The following is a 17470-nucleotide window of genomic DNA, read 5'->3' on the forward strand; positions in this document are numbered from 1 at the left end:
TAAATACATGTAAATGAAGAAAACGGCGGAACAAAAATTAAACCGTTACATGTGATGAATATAGCAGTGAAAATTAAATATATTGTTAATTTATTTAAATACAGTGTATTCACATAATGGGACGTTTACCTCGCAAGGTCTTAGCCCGCAGACTTGGTGCGATTAGGAGGTTAGTGGTTCTACGTAAATATAAATATTTAAAAAATTAAAAACCATTGTTATATGTACAATAGAAATACACATATTGTATATCTTATTGTATATATACATACATAAATATAGGAATTGTTTTTTACAGCTGAACTGATTACTCTAACCTGTACTAGTTCAGATTTTATTATTATTTTTCGTACGTGCAAAGAGATAATTTTTGAATTAATGCAAATTGGTAAAGTTAATTTAACTGCAAAAAACAAATCCACAATTTATATACAACAATCATATTTTTTAGTCATCATATTTTTCATCATCATATTAGTGATGAATGATAATTACTCTGTTAAATAGAATTAAGTTTCGAATATTTGTATTTCGATTAAAATTTACACAAACTTTTTTTGATATTTAATATTTAATAAAAAGTTTTATATACAGGATTAATCACTGTTGTACCAGTTAACAGTATAGAGAAGATACTTAAAAAGAAAAGTATTTATTTATAAAAAGTTCCAGAAGTACATAATTACAGAACTGTTATTATATTAAATTAGAACACCCTGGATTAGTGTGAGTAACTACAACTTATTGCGAATTATTATTAATTTTGGCTTGTTACATTTCAATCCATAGAAATATTTTTTGGTTTTCTACTTTTTATGATATATATACTACTTAATTTACTGTTAAATCAAAGCTTACAAAAAAATATTAATTTTTAAAAAACTAAAAGCTAACAAAGTTGACCTGTTGCTCTAATTAGAGTGTTATGGAATTAAGAATTTCATAACAGTGGTAAAATTTCAACAATAAAAACTCTAGACTTACTATTTTGTAGCTGTTATTCAGTATTTAAAATAAACACTTGCAACAATCTCTATTGATCTGCCATGGATCTTCCACGTTTTACAAATGAAGAGTTAACCGATATTCACCTAGTATATGGTGAAGCATTGGGAAATGGATTGGAAGCTCAACGAATATACGAAGAACGTTTTCCTAAACGAAGACATCCATCATGTAGAACGTTTTCCTTACTTCATCAACGACTAAGAGAAACTGGAAGTTTGCAGCCTAACAGATATGGAAAAGGAGCAGTAACTGTTCTGAGTTCAAGGTTTGCTACTTTTAATTAGTCCTTTTGTAGGACTAATCAATATAAAATAACTTTAAGATTTTTTTTAACAAATTTGTATCAGCATTACCAGACACAGCTACCAGTGGTGATTGCTTATATCTATGATGATTGAATGTAATATAGTACTGCCAACTAAGGAATTTAAACCCATATTTTTGGGGTAAAAAATTCTCCTGTGCCTTCTATATACTGTTAACGATTAAACAACGGTGATAAACATTTATATACAGGCAAAGAGCGTGTTTATTACAAATTATAAGTTTTGAGATTAAATAGTATTTATCACAATAATTTTGTGTAAAATTAATTTTTTTTTTTTTATTTTGCTGTCTTAAATATCATTATACACTGTATGTTATTTTTAGTTATTTTTAGTTTTACAGTAATCAGTGTTTTATTCATGCACTTCATACACATCTATGTTTAAATGTATTAAAAATATAATATATTACTATAATCATCAATAATAGTTTATGAACACAAACTTACACTTGATTGTTAGACATTTTATTATTTAAATATTATTTTTAATATGTATATATAATAATAGAATATTTTATATTTGTAACAAACTTCCACAAAATAATATTTTATTCCTTATTTGTAGGCGAGAAGCACTAAAGATTAAAGCTGAAACTGAAAAAAAATTGGCTGAAATTGAAAAAAATAACATACTCAATGCAAAACTTGCTAAAAAATCTGTTGATAAATCGACAAATTCGACACAATCAGCAGAATCAATACAACCAGCAGAATCAATACAATCAGCAGAATCAGTAAAATCAGCAGAAGTAGTAAAATCAGTGGAGCCAGTACAACCTGAAGTAGTAAATTTTTCTAACGTGATAATTCCACTAATTAATACTTCTGTAATTAATAATTCTGTAATTAGTGCTCCGCTGATTAATAATTCTGTAATTAGTACTCCACTGATAAATAATTCTGTAATTAGTACTCCGCTGATTAATACTCCAGTGATGAATACTGCAATGGTTAACACTCCAGTAATACAGTATCAATACTCTACAAAGCCACTTCAGATAGGTATGTATAAATATCTGCTCATCGTTAAATATTTTTTATTGCACGTATGTTACATATACATGATTCTGTCTTAATATATTCTCTTTTACTTTTCGTATAAATGAGATGATTGAGGGTTTTTTTTAAGCATTGCATAAAAATTGTTTTAATTTATAATTGCGTAAATGGGGAATATATGTATATATATAATTCTTGATATTTATGTTTTGTTCTCGTTTATTTAAAATATGCATAATTTTTATAAATAAAAATCCTCGATAAATGTGCATAATAAAATGAACAAAAAAGATAAATATAGAACGCAATATGACCGATCGTTCGCGATGTGATGGCATCCGATTTGTACGAATTGTTTCTGGTCATTGCCGTCTTCTGCGCGAAGATCGCATTGGAAGCATTGAGGTTTTGCCGCTTGATCCTTCGATGCGGTTAGGTTGCATATTGTTTGCTTAGTTTTGTGAGTCAGTAAAATCTTTCCCATGTATCAAGAAACTAACACTTGTGTCTGCAATCAGATACAGCAATAGGTGAATAGAGTTACCAAAAATATGCGGCTGCCGAGCATCGGTATATGCTTCCCTTGCTGAGACAATTTGGTCAAATATTCTTTTTGGAACAGACAGTAGCGACATTAACAAGCCGATAGTGGGGGATATTTAGTATGATGCAAATCTTTTGCGAATAATTAACATTGCGAGTTTTTATTTGCGATTTAGGGAAAGCTCTACTTAGATCCTTTTTATTTTTCTTTATTCCTTTTTAAATTTCAGATTTATTGTTTATGGAGTGCATAACAATTTTACTTCGATTCGGTCATACATCTCTTCTTATGCTCATGATTTTTCATTTATTTTCAGATAATATGCCAAGATTACGAATGTTTTCACGAGCTATATTGAATGCTCGCCCAGCACACATGACATTAAATTTGGAGTGTATAGAAGAACCTCTGAGTGAAGCTCAGCAGATGTTAAAAACAAAACTTAAAGAAGATTATGACAAGGTAAATTAATCTGTCAATCATTTTTTTGTTAATAAAATGAATATGTATTATAGATCGATATTTTTGCTAGGTTGCAGCTGTGTTAGAAGAATTGATGAAAGATCATAATAATAAAATAGTATGCCAAGTGGGAAGTGTCAGTGGATATCAGTGTACATTGTGAGTATAGAATTATAGACTATAATTAGTAATATCAAATATAATTATATAATTTAATGTTTACAGACCATCTGTAACACCAGGACAGGCTTCAACAATAGTTCAAAACAATCCCCAGATTTTAAAGGTTGTAAGTATTTAGCATATATTTATCATAATGGAAAATAATAAACGTCATTTTTCTATAGAAACTATACTTTTTACTTTGTAGGCTCAACAAAATAAAAATTCAGCACCTATTAAATTAAATATTGCTAACACAAATTCTTCCCAAGGGAACATTCAATTAGTTGTTGATCCACGTATGGGAGTAATTTTAGGATCTGTTTCCCAGGCTCCAGGTAACTATGTGTTTATTTAAATATTTTACTGTCTTTTATCTGACTATTTAAACATACTTTCAGCTACAACTACTGCAGCTACTACTACATCTGTGGCTTCAACTATGACACAATCTCAACAAGAGAATGTAACTTTATTCATTTTTATACTTTTCTTATTAAAACTAGATCTATTTTTAACATTAATTATATATTAATTTTTTTTCTTAGTATAAATATACCAAATCTGCACGTAAGTCAAAAGTTCAAGTACAACAACCCGATATTATAGAAGAGGTATGTTTTTTATGTATAAGTTATAAAACTGCACTAGAAGTCGTAAATACATATACAATATTTAATTTTTACAGCCTACATCTATAGTAACTCGCGTAAAACCAAAATCTATACCAACACATGTTATAACAAGTAAGAGTAATTATATTTTTTTAATTAATATATTTTATACAAAAAAGACGATTATAACTTAAAAAATTAATATAGGTTCCTCAAGTTCCAACATTTCTCAAGATATTCCAAATCTTAAAGTGAAGTCTGTAATCAAGCCAGCATCTAATCAACAGATAAAACCTACAGAACACACGAGTATAGGTGGAATAGCCATCGGCAACAAAAATCCAGGTTAAACCTAAAAATAATATTATTTAGAAACATTATTATTTTAAATTATTAATTTTACTAATTACAAAATTTTTTATATAGTCAGCGAACAGCTTGACGAAGCCAAGAAAAATCATCCCGATAGTAGAGAATTTATGTTTAACAAAACAACTGGTGGTCGAACTTTTCCCTCCTTAGTAGTAGTAGCAAGACCTAATTTACTTAATAAAGACATTCCATCACACATTGCACAAAAAGAGAGACAAACATTAGGTATATATATTTTTTTACTTATTTTATCAGCATATAATATAGCATTAAACGTATATTAATTGTCAATATTTTTTTCAGATGTCAGAGTTAAAAGCGTACTCATGTTTTCCGCCACCAAATTCGCTGAATGGTTAATACAGCAGGGATTAGTAAAATCGGAACAATACTGCTTACTGCATAGTTCAATCTATCAAAAAATTAGACTTAAGTTAGGAATGTACAGTGATCAGGGAACATTTCCTTATTCTGGTGGTTACGTTTGGATATCCAATTGTTGTCCCGATAGATATGTCTCCGTTTTTTCGGGTTCTATTTTTGAAGGAGCTCATTACACACCTACTATCTTGTTAAAATTGATTTATCATTGGGCATGTCAAACTAACGTGCAAAATGTAATCGCCTGGGTGAAAGTATCCAATATATATTTAAAAAACTTTTATACACATCTACGTAGCGTCTGCACAGCCGCAATATGGGATAAAAGTCATAAGATGGGTGGTAAAAACTCAGTGATACAAGTCGGTGTGATTAGTTTAGGCACGACGTCGCAAGATGGACATTTGCGACAGGTGAAACATCTTGATATTGCCGTTTCGTAAAAAAAAAAAAAATTATATAATGACGAATTATTGCCTTTAGGTAAAAGTCGAGGTTCTCGGCGTTCTAGACCCGTCTACATGTGACATACGGTTACGAGCATGTGAACCAATGCAAGAGGAAAAATCATTCAAAAGACGGTTCAGTAATATTCTACATCCTTTGAAAGAGTGGGTTCATACAGACTCTAAAATAATAACTGACTTCACTGTCGACAAAAGCACATTGCACGACATGGGTTATAATCACGTTGTACAGTCTGCATTTTCGGAACTGAATTCTACAAATATCATAAATAATTACCATATTATGGATTATCTTAGAAAAATCGTGCCAAGAATGTTTCAGAATACGCTAAGTTTACTTAGTAGGCAAATGATACAACAGTTCTTAGACGAATTAATATGGAGAGAGATTTATGGCGCTACACCCGAACGTGCATTTGACAATATTATACGGCATATTGCAGAGCAAACTAAACTTGATTCCAGTAAGTGAAAAATATTATTTATTATATTATTAATAAGAACGTAACAGCTTTTAATCGTATTCACGTTAAGTTGTGCATTATTGAAAAAAAATCTTTATTTTTTCAGATGATTCTTTGTTAGATCGTCTATCAAAGATCGCTGCTAATCCATTTCAAAATTGGTCTTATTCCGATCCAGCTAATAAGGTAGTTACGTTACCGAAAAAAGTACCGTTAATTGATTTATTATCAGTCCAGAAAACCTCTGAAACAAAAAGTGTTCGTCGAGGAAAGAAACGAAACCATTCTATAACAACTACAGAGTGTGAAATAAAAAGAGCGTTAATTGATCCTAAAAACAGTAAAGAAAAAGAAAAAGATGATAAAAGCGAAAAAGAACCAAAAGAACTAATTCAGCTCCAAGAATTATATTATGCTACAATGGAAGGTGATAAAAATCTTATTATAAAGGAACCTAAAGTTTCTTTATATTTCAAGGTATGTTCGGAAATTTTTTATACTGTTAATACGTTTGATTATGTCTAATAAAAAAATTTTTCTTTTGGTTTAGTGTTTTCTTTGCACAGCAGTAATGAAATCTAATGTTGAAGTGATGGAACATATGGTTAATCATGTACCTCCACAAGTACCAGGTCAATCGGAATTATCCGTATGCCGATACTGTTGCACGGCACTTTCGTCACAACATCAAATGCTTACTCATGTTTCGGAAACACACAGTAATTTTGGTCATTGTGATAGCGTCATGGTAGTTTGTGCTATTTGCGAAGAAAAATTTGGTAAGCTAATATTTTCTAATCAATGTAATACTTTACGAGGTAATCGCATTAATATATGTTTCTTATTTAGGAAAAAGTAAAGCTTTAATTGATCATTTGTCATTAATGCATTATCCTTCCGAAATGCCATATCAATGTGAAACATGCGGCTATCGTACATCCAGCCATAAGGATGTCATAGATCATTATTATAAAATTCATGAAAGAGGCGAAGGATTGCAATGTCCGTACTGTCTCAAAGTAAGAAAAGACAAATATTACAAATATGCTTTTTCTTACGCTTAGAACTGTATTAATTAATGTACTTTTATTATTACGAAAAGGTAATGCAATTTATAAACGAAGGCAATCCTAACGCTTCTCACGTTTACGCTTATTTATCGCATATGCAAAGACACGTCGTGAGAAGAGATCAAGGAAAAGGCAATAAATGCTCAAGATGCTGTCTTTGGTTCAACCAAAAAAGTTCTTTAACAATACACCAGAGGCAGTTGCACAACAGTGTTTCGAATTCAAGTAAATATATACTTAAATATTTAAATTGTATATATATTTATATATATATAAATGATTTATATAACCTTGTTTTCACTGACGTTAGAAGATCGTAGAATATTAAAAATCAAAAATAGAATTCTTTATAAGTATAATACATTTTTATTACTGACAAATTGATGAATAAGATGTAATTTCTATTATCTAATTACCACATAAATAGAAGCAGTACCATATTCTGCTGGCAATAATGGTATTATGGTCGTAAAAACCATACCGGAAGCGAAACGATTTTGTGTAGATAGTCCACTACCTGAATTGCCACCGGATGACAAAATACAAAAATGGGATACAGGGCCAATTACGGTGAACACGTCCACTAGATATTTATCCTGCCAGGAGTGTGAGGAAGATATTGATGAAGACGAACATTATCCGTAAGTGTTTTTTGGTTCTAAACTCAAATATCTTGTGATTAATAATATATATTTATGGACAGAGGAGAGCAACGATGTCAACAGTGTCGTTATGTTACGTGTTGCTGGCGCGCATTCCAAGAGCACCAGCAACAAATTCATAATGAAAGACCGAAGACAAGTTTGATTGTACCATCTCCGTTAGTTAACGTTCCACTAAATAAAAAATTGCAATGCCCTTGTGGTTACACATCAATTGACGGCAACCAATTAGGTATAAAATAATACGAAGGATGTAACATTTGACATAGTAAAAATAGAATTTAATTTTAATTAATATATTCCAGCGAAACACTTGATAAATTGTAAAAAAATATCGGCACATCCTGTTGAAGAATCAGCACCCTCTGGTATATCTGATAGCATAGAATTAGTTCCCGAAGTTGTATTTGAGGTACGTAGAATAATTTTTTAAATATGTTTTATTTATTTTATTTTTTTTTTATTTATGAAATTGTTTATAGGAAACCAATGATGCGCATGAGAAATCTGACACAGAAATCTCACAGAATTAAATGCAAAAACGAAGAATACTAGTGTGAAACGAATGATGTGTGAGAAAATGATTATGAACATACATACAAAATATTTGTATATTAAAGGCTGAATTTCATTTGGTTATAAAACATCTGACCCAAAATTTAATTTCATAAATCAACGAAAGATATCAATAATAAAATAATAAAAAGCATAAATTTAATTATCATTTAAAATATAATAATTTAATTTCAAATTATATTGTTTTGTATATTGATATTAATAAAATTATATATTGTATCAAAGAGAAACTGGCGAGACAGTTTTTAAATACAAAAGTATATAAAATAATTAACCTATTCTCATTTAAAACGAATTATATCACGTTAGAGTTGTACAATTTTGTGCACAATTTTTCATGTTAAATAACATTTGCATATCTTGCATTTTATTTTTATTATTTTAATTATCTTATCTTTAAATTTAAAAATAAGTAATCCTATCTTTAAAACGGCGAGTGAACATTTATTAATCAAATAATAAATCCGTATTAATCCCAAGATTTTTCGGTGTCGAGAATTGGGCCGAAACGTTCGCGAAAGTAACAAGAGTTTAAAATGAATATCTTCGGAGTCAAGAATAAAGTAATCTCATCAAACATGTTTTCTCACAGCGAAAATGAAGTGATCAAGAAATATTAGCGTCGAGGAAGGTTCCTTGTTCTTTAAAACTCAGGTAATTGCATGTTTAAAATAAAACAATATAGTGGGTTTTATTAAATGTTTATTTAGCAATTATATGTTTTCATGTATGAATAAGAAACGCATACATATTCATTTTGTGGGTGTAGATTATGTTTGTATGTGTGTTTATTTGTTTGTATGTATATGTATGGTCAGAGGTACGAATATATAATACTAACTGACAGGTTAAAATGCACGAAATTGTTCAATTTAAAAATTTGAGGCAAATTGATAATTATTTGCGTGAAGTTAACATACAATAGTCCGTCACTCTGCACGTATCTTTATCTATATTCCTAATAAGCTATAACATTTTTTTTTGTTCTTTTTGGCAATATTTTTCGTTTTTTTTTTTTATTTTTTTAAATTTTTCTTGTTGTCTGTTATCAAGTCAACACTAAAGAACGCATTTATTAGCAAGATTTCTCCAATGTTAACTGATTGGGAATTACCAAATACATTATTACTTAGACATATTATTACCTAAGAATATACTATAAAAAAAGTTAATAAGATATAATCGCTATATAACGATAAATAAGATTTATAATAACTCAGTACCTTCGAATTTTGAACTTTGAAGAAAATATATATACGAAATGTCTTATTTTTTATCTGATTATTGACGTAATTATAATATTTGTAATATTTTTAATTCTTTAACTCAAACTTCCAAAATTATGTTATCTTTACGATAACAAGCGTTGTCTTAAATTGGTTTATATTTAATTTACTTAAACACATTTCATTGGAAATAAATTGTTTTTAATTTACTTTAAAAAAAGGCATTTAAAAAAAAATTATTGCATTTTGAATTAGTCAATTAATTATATAATAAAAAACTCTTCCAAAAGATAAAGTAGTAGCGATCAAAATTCAATCTTACTGGTACTTGTGTAACGAATATTAAAATCTAGATTATATACATATTGATAATACTTAAAAATAATAAGCAAATATACTTATATATGTATTACGGAGAATAACGCGGTGATACCCAATCTGCCACAATTAACATTGAGATATATCGATAATAAATTTTCTCTAAAATTTGACAGTTTGTCGCAATGGTTGTTAATGTGCGACTATAAATTCCGTCAAATTCATTCACGTGGGAAGCTTTGTCAGCAGCTTATATGCTCTTATTAAGAGTTATTAACATTGTGTTCAAGAGAATGAATCGATATACCCATCGAAAGCCTTTTATACGCGTTCTACATATTCGCGACTATAATTTTTTTTTGTCAAGCCTCTTCAATTTAACGCCAAGGTTTTTCCGCAATCAACTGTTTGACGTAAGTTCTTGAAATTTACGAAGTACTGTACACGTAAATTAATCAGAGAAGTTACAGATAGCAAAACTTAAAATATAAAAGAAAAATCTTGATGATGATTTCTATAATTTTCCAATTGTTCCTCTTTTCCGAATTTTACCTTGGATTTGATTATGGTAGGACCTGTAATGATATAACAAAAAGTAAATATAAAAAAAACATATGAATAATTATATCTGAAATCATATAAACTCATGAGAAAGTTAAGAGAAAGTGGTTAGCGAACATAAAGAGAGTTGATTAAGTAATCAAATAGTTTAAAGAAGAAAATCAGTAGAACCGGGAAACTTCAACGTCTCCTTTCTCCTATCAATACCTGCGCGTTAAATTTGACAGAGGCAGAACTGCTTGCCGATTACTCGATGGCATAGAGCATGTAGAGATTGCCAGCGTCACTGCCTGGTGGTACCAGGGCATGAGTTGGCGGCAGGACCGTAAAACCCAAGAACATGAAGGTACGAACCAGCATTGCTAGACCATAACAACAGAACGATTTAGACGGTGAGTCTTTCTCGTCGACGCAAAAGTCTTCGACGTTCGCGCCGAAGAACGGCAAACGACAAGTACCTCGATCTGATCTATCTTTGCGAAGGCAAACAATGATATTGGTGCAGCGCAATGTTTCCTCGGCGTATTCCAGGAGCGAGACAAAACCTTCTTTTGACCCTTCGGGCAGAAGGCAGCTTGGTACGCGAATGTATAGACAGCGGCGCCAGGCTACGGTTTCCCATTCGACGGATGTACTCTCGGTCAAGTGGAGAGTGAACGTTAGACGCAATGGTTCGTTGCTTCTTATAGCTTTCAACAATTCATCCTCCTATACGTTGTGGCGAAGTAAAAGAGAATTAGATTTTGGCCCTTGTCCAATCAGATAACATACGTTACTTTGTATTTACAGGCTGAGTAAGTTCTCGCCTCTGGTTTCTGAAGATCTTTTTCAAACGTGGAAAATTACGTACTTGCACAATGTGGGAGCTCACAGAGAGCTGACTCTGCTTGATCCCCACGCCGCGGCTCTCTGTGTTGACTGTTGATACAGACAATGCGGCATGGGGCACATCAGGACCACCACAGAGGCCCCACGCCCAGCGTTATACAGTAGTGCTGTTGCAGCCTGGACCCTTCCTCTAGGCTCTCGTCCATGCATTTACTAGACATTTCACTGCAATGCACATTTTAATTAATAGAAATAAATTCAAGATCTTATAATTAAATACATTATTTAAAAAATTGTATTAATTAATAATTAATTAATAATAAATCTGTTCGCATGATAAGTATACAAGGATACTGGCAAAGGAAAAATGGATGGTGCTAGTATTCAAATATCGATAGGCAAATTTTTTTTTTTGCAATAAATATAGTGATGTCAAAACAACATCATAAAAAAAGGCGTTGTTCTTTAAAAAGAGACTGACGTATCTGAAGCATAAACACGACGGTTACTGCCAAGAATCTTGAGATTCTTGATGGAACGCTTATGTAAGTTCAGGATAGATTTAACTCCCCTCCAGGCTAAGGATAATCTGCTTATTACCGAGGGGTCTACAGACACCACGAACGATGGCACCTAATCTTATTAAATGTTTATGAAGTACAGATAATCAAAATACAACACATGATGTCATTATCAGCAGTGTATCTTTGATAACACGCCGTTTCTGACGAATCGTCACGAGAATACGTGTACGAAACAAAAAACAGATAAGATATGTCTACCTTGGCATTTGAGTTGAGATTTTAGCGTAGGATATGGCAAGTTCTTTTTTTTGCAGACGATGACACGACGTCCAAGTCGGGGTCAAATTGTTCGGGAAAAAGCCAGAATCCACGGTCAAAGGGAAAACTAGAGCGACTGCCGCAACGAGCGACCGACGTATGCGGTTTATAAGGTATAGAGAAGCGGGTATTAGGCAAGCGTATTGTCGACCGCGGTATCGGCGACGTCATTTAAACAGGCGTCCAGCCAAATAAATAATACGTGTTTCGGTAAAAGAAAATTGTGGGCAACCGGTCAGTTAGCTCGCACGCATTCACAGCTTAAATCTTGGCCAGGCGCTTCACGGCGCTAAATGTTCTTACAATGTTTCCACCTCTCTCCTTGACATTGGGAAATATCGGGCTTACGTAAAGTTAGCAAACGTGTATCTGCAGCGCGCTTTGTAAATCAGATTAATTGTGCGTCGGGCACTTTATAAATAATTTGCCACTGCACGCTTCTACGTCTCTTGTGCCGAGTAAAACAGTTGCCGCAAAGGCAACAATATCAATAAAAATTTATATCTCGCAGTCACTTACATATCGCCTTACGCAGAGGAATATTTATGTGACTAATAATACACTTTGTCTTTAAAATGACAATAACTTACGATAAGCTATCGGAACAATGTAGACAAAAAAAAATACACGCCGATACATTATCAGCGTTTAAATAAATAAAACTTTCCTTGTTGTTAATATATAAAATATTGATTTCAATCGCGTAATATCACGCGGTTCAAGATGAAATCACGAGGATCCGCACAGACTGATAATGATCTTATTGATAATCAACTTTAATTATTATCAATCGCCCTAGATTCGACTAACGAACGGAGATTTCATTACGTTATCTTTGTTGCGCAATTGACCGTAGGATATGCTAAACGGTGAGAATCGAGCGCTTTCAATATCTTGCTGGCGATTCTCCGATTAAAAAATAATGTAGCGTCACGTTTCACAAAATCTTTGACAGTAATTAATATCGGCAAGTCAAGTCTAGCGGAAATTAAGGATGTGATTAACAGCGGACCCCAAGTTCAAATGTTATCGATATGCGGAACGTGACAATAAGTCATCTATTTAAGTTTATATGTTTAAAATAGCGCGATAATATTCATAATTTGTAGCGATATGTCAGAATATAATAAGATACGCGTTTTTATTTAAAGTTCCTTTTTTTTGTTTCAATATCTAATTGAAAACAAAAGAGAGTAGCATGCAAAATACGGGTATATATATCTATATACACCCGTATTTTGCATGCTACTTCTTTGAGCAACTGAGATCGGAATAATTCTAGAATAATTCGCCTTCGTGATTTACGGCGCTTCGTGCAGCAGCGACCTTGCGTGTTTCTTTACGAGCTCCGCTTCGCGTTTTATTAACTGTTCTGGAAGCTTCTTGAAACCGATTGGCAAATTTAATTAGAGACTACGTTACAGACCTCCAGCGTGTCGTTCTATTGTATTCTTCCACGGGACAAAGTCTTTTCGATGCTACGATATTATCGCTCGCGGCCGGTCGTTTAGCGACTCATCTTAAAGACGATATGACGAAGTCTTATGTTATCTGAAGGCGTTTGCATTCGTGCTTATTAACATATTATTTCAAACTAATTAGCTTCGGAAAACGTTTCATTAAAGGTTTACCCAAAAAATTAATCACTGACATTAATTATATGCGTAGAAGCTATACAAAGCTATTACAATAATGGTAAGTAAGAGCAAGATAATGTTGAATTATCAGTAGTGGAATATTTTTTTTTATCGCGTAGAGCGATAATAATGCAACTAAAAATAGATCGCAATAATTTAATTAAGAAATCAGTACTTCAAACGCAAAAATTAATGAATTAAGTAAAAAGAGAATATTCTAAATTTTTAACAATTTTCTAATACAATGCAACTTAAAAAAAATCAAGCAAAGCTTGTGATTAAATAATTCTTAATTCATTCACTTCATTTATTCATCCTGTTTTTAATTCGAAAAATTAACTACTGTAACAAATCAAAGTTATATGTTAGCACGAACTTTATACCATGAAAAAGATACATTTAATAACTTGTTTGCGACAAAATAAAAAGCTACAAGATAGAATTTTATCCATTGTTTGCACATCATAGCGATATGACGGGTATAATATTTCGTAACAAGAATCACGTATGCATTATCGCCTTCAAGAAATATGAACGAACACAGCCCGACTCGTTCGCGAGCTCCTCTTTTTATTCGTATTTGTCTTTATCGTTGGATTTAGGACAATCGTCAGTAAATTCCGCTGCACTCTCTGCCAACAGAAACGTCTCGCTTGTGAAAGATATAACTGTAAGATAAAACGACATTGCTGGTCGCATATCGATTGGCCAAGGCACGAGGCAACGTGACGCTGTAAAAGAAAGCACAAAGCCAATGTCGCTGCTCTAACGGCGCATTGCCCGTTTCACGCGAAGTGAACACGTTAACTGTTAAGAGAGTGAATCACGATATTAACGAACTTCGTTATTTTCCTCTCATTAACAACATAGATTCTTCTTATCTTAAACAAAAAAAATTACGATTTTTCTTAAACGAGCGATTGCGAATATTCTTAGTCTTCTTTCGAAATTTTTTCTTTAAACGCTTCTTACGTTATATACGGAAATAGTCGCGTAATCACTTTCTGCTCCACATACAAAACGCTTGCTGTTGTTGAGAATACGAAACCGTTAGGAAATATCAAATTTGCAACTGCGAACGCGCGTGCATTTTTTTTTCTTTTTTTTTCAAGAGCAGAAAATCGTTGCGCCGCGCCTAATCATCATTGCTAATTATTATGACATACGCTCATATGCGAGTCACGCTATAATAACAAGCAGATGACAAACGCACATACGTTTACACGTCATCGTCAATCGAGTTTAATAACAGCTGCAGCTATAACTTCTTAAATTGTACGTTTGTTTATATGAAGAGATGTTAATTTATTCATAATTTTATATCAAGTTAATAATGCAATTGTAACAACTCACTTGGCATTTATATATTTCTTTAAATTGATAACTCCGTCGAATGTATAAAACTAAATTTAACAAGCTATTATAAATTTATGTAAGTGGCCATAACTATTAATATTATTAAACGTCGTAGACATATTACTGTGTAAAACATAGTCGTACAATTTAAGAGTTTCTAGCTCGCAGTTAAATTATTACAGATCACTTTTTATCACAATGTACTTGAATTAAGATATATAAACGCGAGTAATATATTAAATCACATTGCAAAAATCGTAAGTGATGAAACTGCAAATCTAAACGCGTATAGATAAAGTGCTTTGCATTGGTATTCATTCATTTCTTTAAAAAAAAAAAAAAATATACGCCTTTGATTGATTGATTAATTAGATGGCTGATAAGATAAATGACATAGCAAAATCATTTTATTCTTCACTCACGAATTTCAACATTTTAAAAGTGGATACATCCGGGAAACCCGCATGATTTCCTGGGATCTGATTGAACGGTGATAATGGAGATAAAAACGTGATCGTGTAAAATTAACCGTGAAGAATGCACTTCCAAAGGAAAGAGCTCTTACGTCGCAGATCATTCTCACGTTAAACTTAATCGAGACGAAAGCCGTCGGTTAAATCATCCCACGCGTTCCCATGTAGAAAGTTCAGCGGTTGTGACTTGAGCGACTTGAACGGTGTCGTAAACACTTTCATTTAGATAAGTCTTATTCGAAATGAACACATCATTTCTAAAAATTTTAGATTCTTCAGTATCGACATTCCAAGGCCATATCACGACTTTTAGTTGATCGATTAGAGATATCGCAGATAAAGCTTGCCTCTTCATACGGGAATAATCAACGCAAAAATCGGTATTCAGATACTACATGCTCCACTTTTAACTCCTAAAACTTAAAAAGAAATCACATTATGCATGGGTAAAATTACGCTAAAAAATTTTTTGTACTTTGCAGCTGTTAAATAACTTTTAAAAACAGAACTATTAAGGCTTTCGAATCGTTTAGCAAGTGTGCTACACTAACCTAAATTGTTTTTTCGGTCAATTATCTGTTTATATTTAAAAGTCGTACGCAAGAGTTATCAGTGTGTCATTTCTCGCCTTTGACGTCACATTTCCAACGTGACTACAAGTAAAAAAAACCTTTAGAAACGAAAATTACAACTTTAAAATTTAAAAACATAAAACTTTACAAAATTTATGTTAAAGTATTTTTTTATATACGATTTAATTTAAGCATAAATTAATTTTAATAGTATATATCTTTTTAATTTAATTTTCTATTAAATCTGATTTTAAGCAACGTTAACAAAGGGCCAATTACTCTAATTTCAATAATGGGATTATGCAGCAATTGTGCTTAATAAGATTTTAAATATAGATACAGGACATAGTTTGTAATCCCAGATTTTGATTCCGACCCTTATCCTGCGTATGCCCTGGATTCAAACGGAGGTCGATCGAAAAGTTGAAGGTCGCGAGCGAGAAATGACGTAAGGATGGTCGTCCAATTTCCGGAATAAACCTTTCTTTTTCCTGATCCACGAGTCTTTCACTCCTTTTTCTACAATATAAGAGGAAAGAGAGAAAAAATAATTAAAATAAAAGGTACCTTATATTACAAGTTTTGTACTCGCGAATTAAAAAGTCCTCTTTTATTGATCTATTGATATCATCACGTGTCTACATCGGCGATCGGTGTCGTTCTCCTCGATGCGAACGCAAATATTTAGGTGAGACGGTTTGTAGAGAAGTCACCTCGGGAGAAACATGCCGTTAAAACCGTACGAGCTCATCGCCGATTGTCTAACGGTCTAACGGAACAGCTGATGAAGCAATGTCGCAACGCTAATCTTGCTGAGAAGTGTATTTTGCCGACGAATAATCGACTTCGCGCGATTCCGACGATTCCTGAAGAATGTCTTCCATAATTAGGGCTCGAGCTCTTTCATTTGATGCCGCATTCTTTCCAGTAATTCTATATACAATGACGGTCAGCGGCCGACAATATCGCGAGCAGTCTCGTATTTCGATCTGCCTGGGAAAGAGGATGTGATAACGACAATAGTTGCGTGACGCAAGATCGGACGGCTTGCAATCAAGAGAAGTGGAAGAATGATGCGAATGATAAAAAGGGACCTGCGGAAAAATAGTGGTAAAAGAACAAAAAAAAAACACACATGGATCAGGACGCGACGTGCAAGATGGCGACTCGCAGGGAAGGCGAGGGCAAAAATGGCGCAGTTACGTGTATACCGCGCCTCGGGTTTACTCACCAATTACTGGAAATTAAACTCGGCATTATCGGCTTTTTACTACTTTCACTATTACTTAACGCCAGACTGGAGTTAATACTCATACTTCTTTCTTCGTAAAATTTTGGCGGCTTTAAGTGCACTGCTCCAACACGAAAAATGTTCGCTGGAGTAGCGATCCGACGGCGACGGGAACTGATAGCGGCGACTGTCCGTAACACACCCAGGGCGCAACCAGACCAGCGACTCTTCCCAAACAATGTCCGAAACGGTACTGATGGAAGTCGCAATCGACCTCACGAAGTATAGCGCTGTCGTCCACCACGTAATCTCGATGA

At 32.7% G+C, this 17470-nt stretch overlaps 2 protein-coding genes across 5 annotated transcripts; one reads left to right on the top strand and one right to left on the bottom strand.

Annotated features, from left to right (window-relative positions):
* The first annotated feature begins 31 nt into the window (after positions 1-31).
* On the top strand, positions 32-8379 carry Row (relative of woc). Of its 4 annotated transcripts, none has more exons than XM_070659824.1 (21): positions 32-169; positions 1902-2338; positions 3196-3341; positions 3412-3500; positions 3567-3630; positions 3712-3841; positions 3905-3969; positions 4052-4117; positions 4192-4249; positions 4325-4462; positions 4544-4714; positions 4793-5283; positions 5354-5801; positions 5908-6278; positions 6352-6580; positions 6651-6820; positions 6904-7096; positions 7299-7512; positions 7575-7765; positions 7839-7945; positions 8016-8379. In XM_070659824.1, the coding sequence occupies exons 1-21, from the start codon at positions 117-119 to the stop codon at positions 8064-8066; spliced, it is 3882 nt and encodes a 1293-aa protein (XP_070515925.1). In that variant the 5' UTR covers positions 32-116; the 3' UTR covers positions 8067-8379. The 4 variants fall into 4 exon arrangements, with proteins under 4 accessions (XP_070515925.1, XP_070515923.1, XP_070515924.1 ...); XM_070659822.1 differs by lacking the exon at positions 32-169 and adding an exon at positions 1003-1273; XM_070659823.1 differs by lacking the exon at positions 32-169 and adding an exon at positions 1003-1273 and having other exon boundaries at positions 3567-3627.
* A 415-nt stretch (positions 8380-8794) lies between these two features.
* Positions 8795-11196, bottom strand: Oda (Ornithine decarboxylase antizyme; the record flags this gene model as incomplete). The annotated part of the gene is made up of 4 exons (XM_070659775.1): positions 8795-10228; positions 10422-10576; positions 10673-10922; positions 11065-11196. Coding segments are annotated over 3 exons (498 nt in total), but the record flags the coding sequence as incomplete, so codon positions are not given.
* Between the last annotated feature and the right edge of the window lie 6274 nt (positions 11197-17470).

This window comes from Cardiocondyla obscurior, linkage group LG07, assembly GCF_019399895.1.
Source record: "Cardiocondyla obscurior isolate alpha-2009 linkage group LG07, Cobs3.1, whole genome shotgun sequence".
Lineage (NCBI taxonomy): Eukaryota > Metazoa > Arthropoda > Insecta > Hymenoptera > Formicidae > Cardiocondyla > Cardiocondyla obscurior.

What these genes read in the sequence shown, in the direction of transcription:
- Row (XM_070659822.1), top strand. Translation starts at nt 1,047, where the DNA reads ATGGATCTTCCACGTTTTACAAATGAAGAGTTAACCGATATTCACCTA. An exon ending in ATCTGTTTCCCAGGCTCCAG is followed by an intron (nt 3,842 to 3,904) that starts GTAACTATGTGT and finishes ACATACTTTCAG; the next exon opens with CTACAACTACTGCAGCTACT. An exon ending in CAACAGTGTTTCGAATTCAA is followed by an intron (nt 7,097 to 7,298) that starts GTAAATATATAC and finishes CCACATAAATAG; the next exon opens with AAGCAGTACCATATTCTGCT.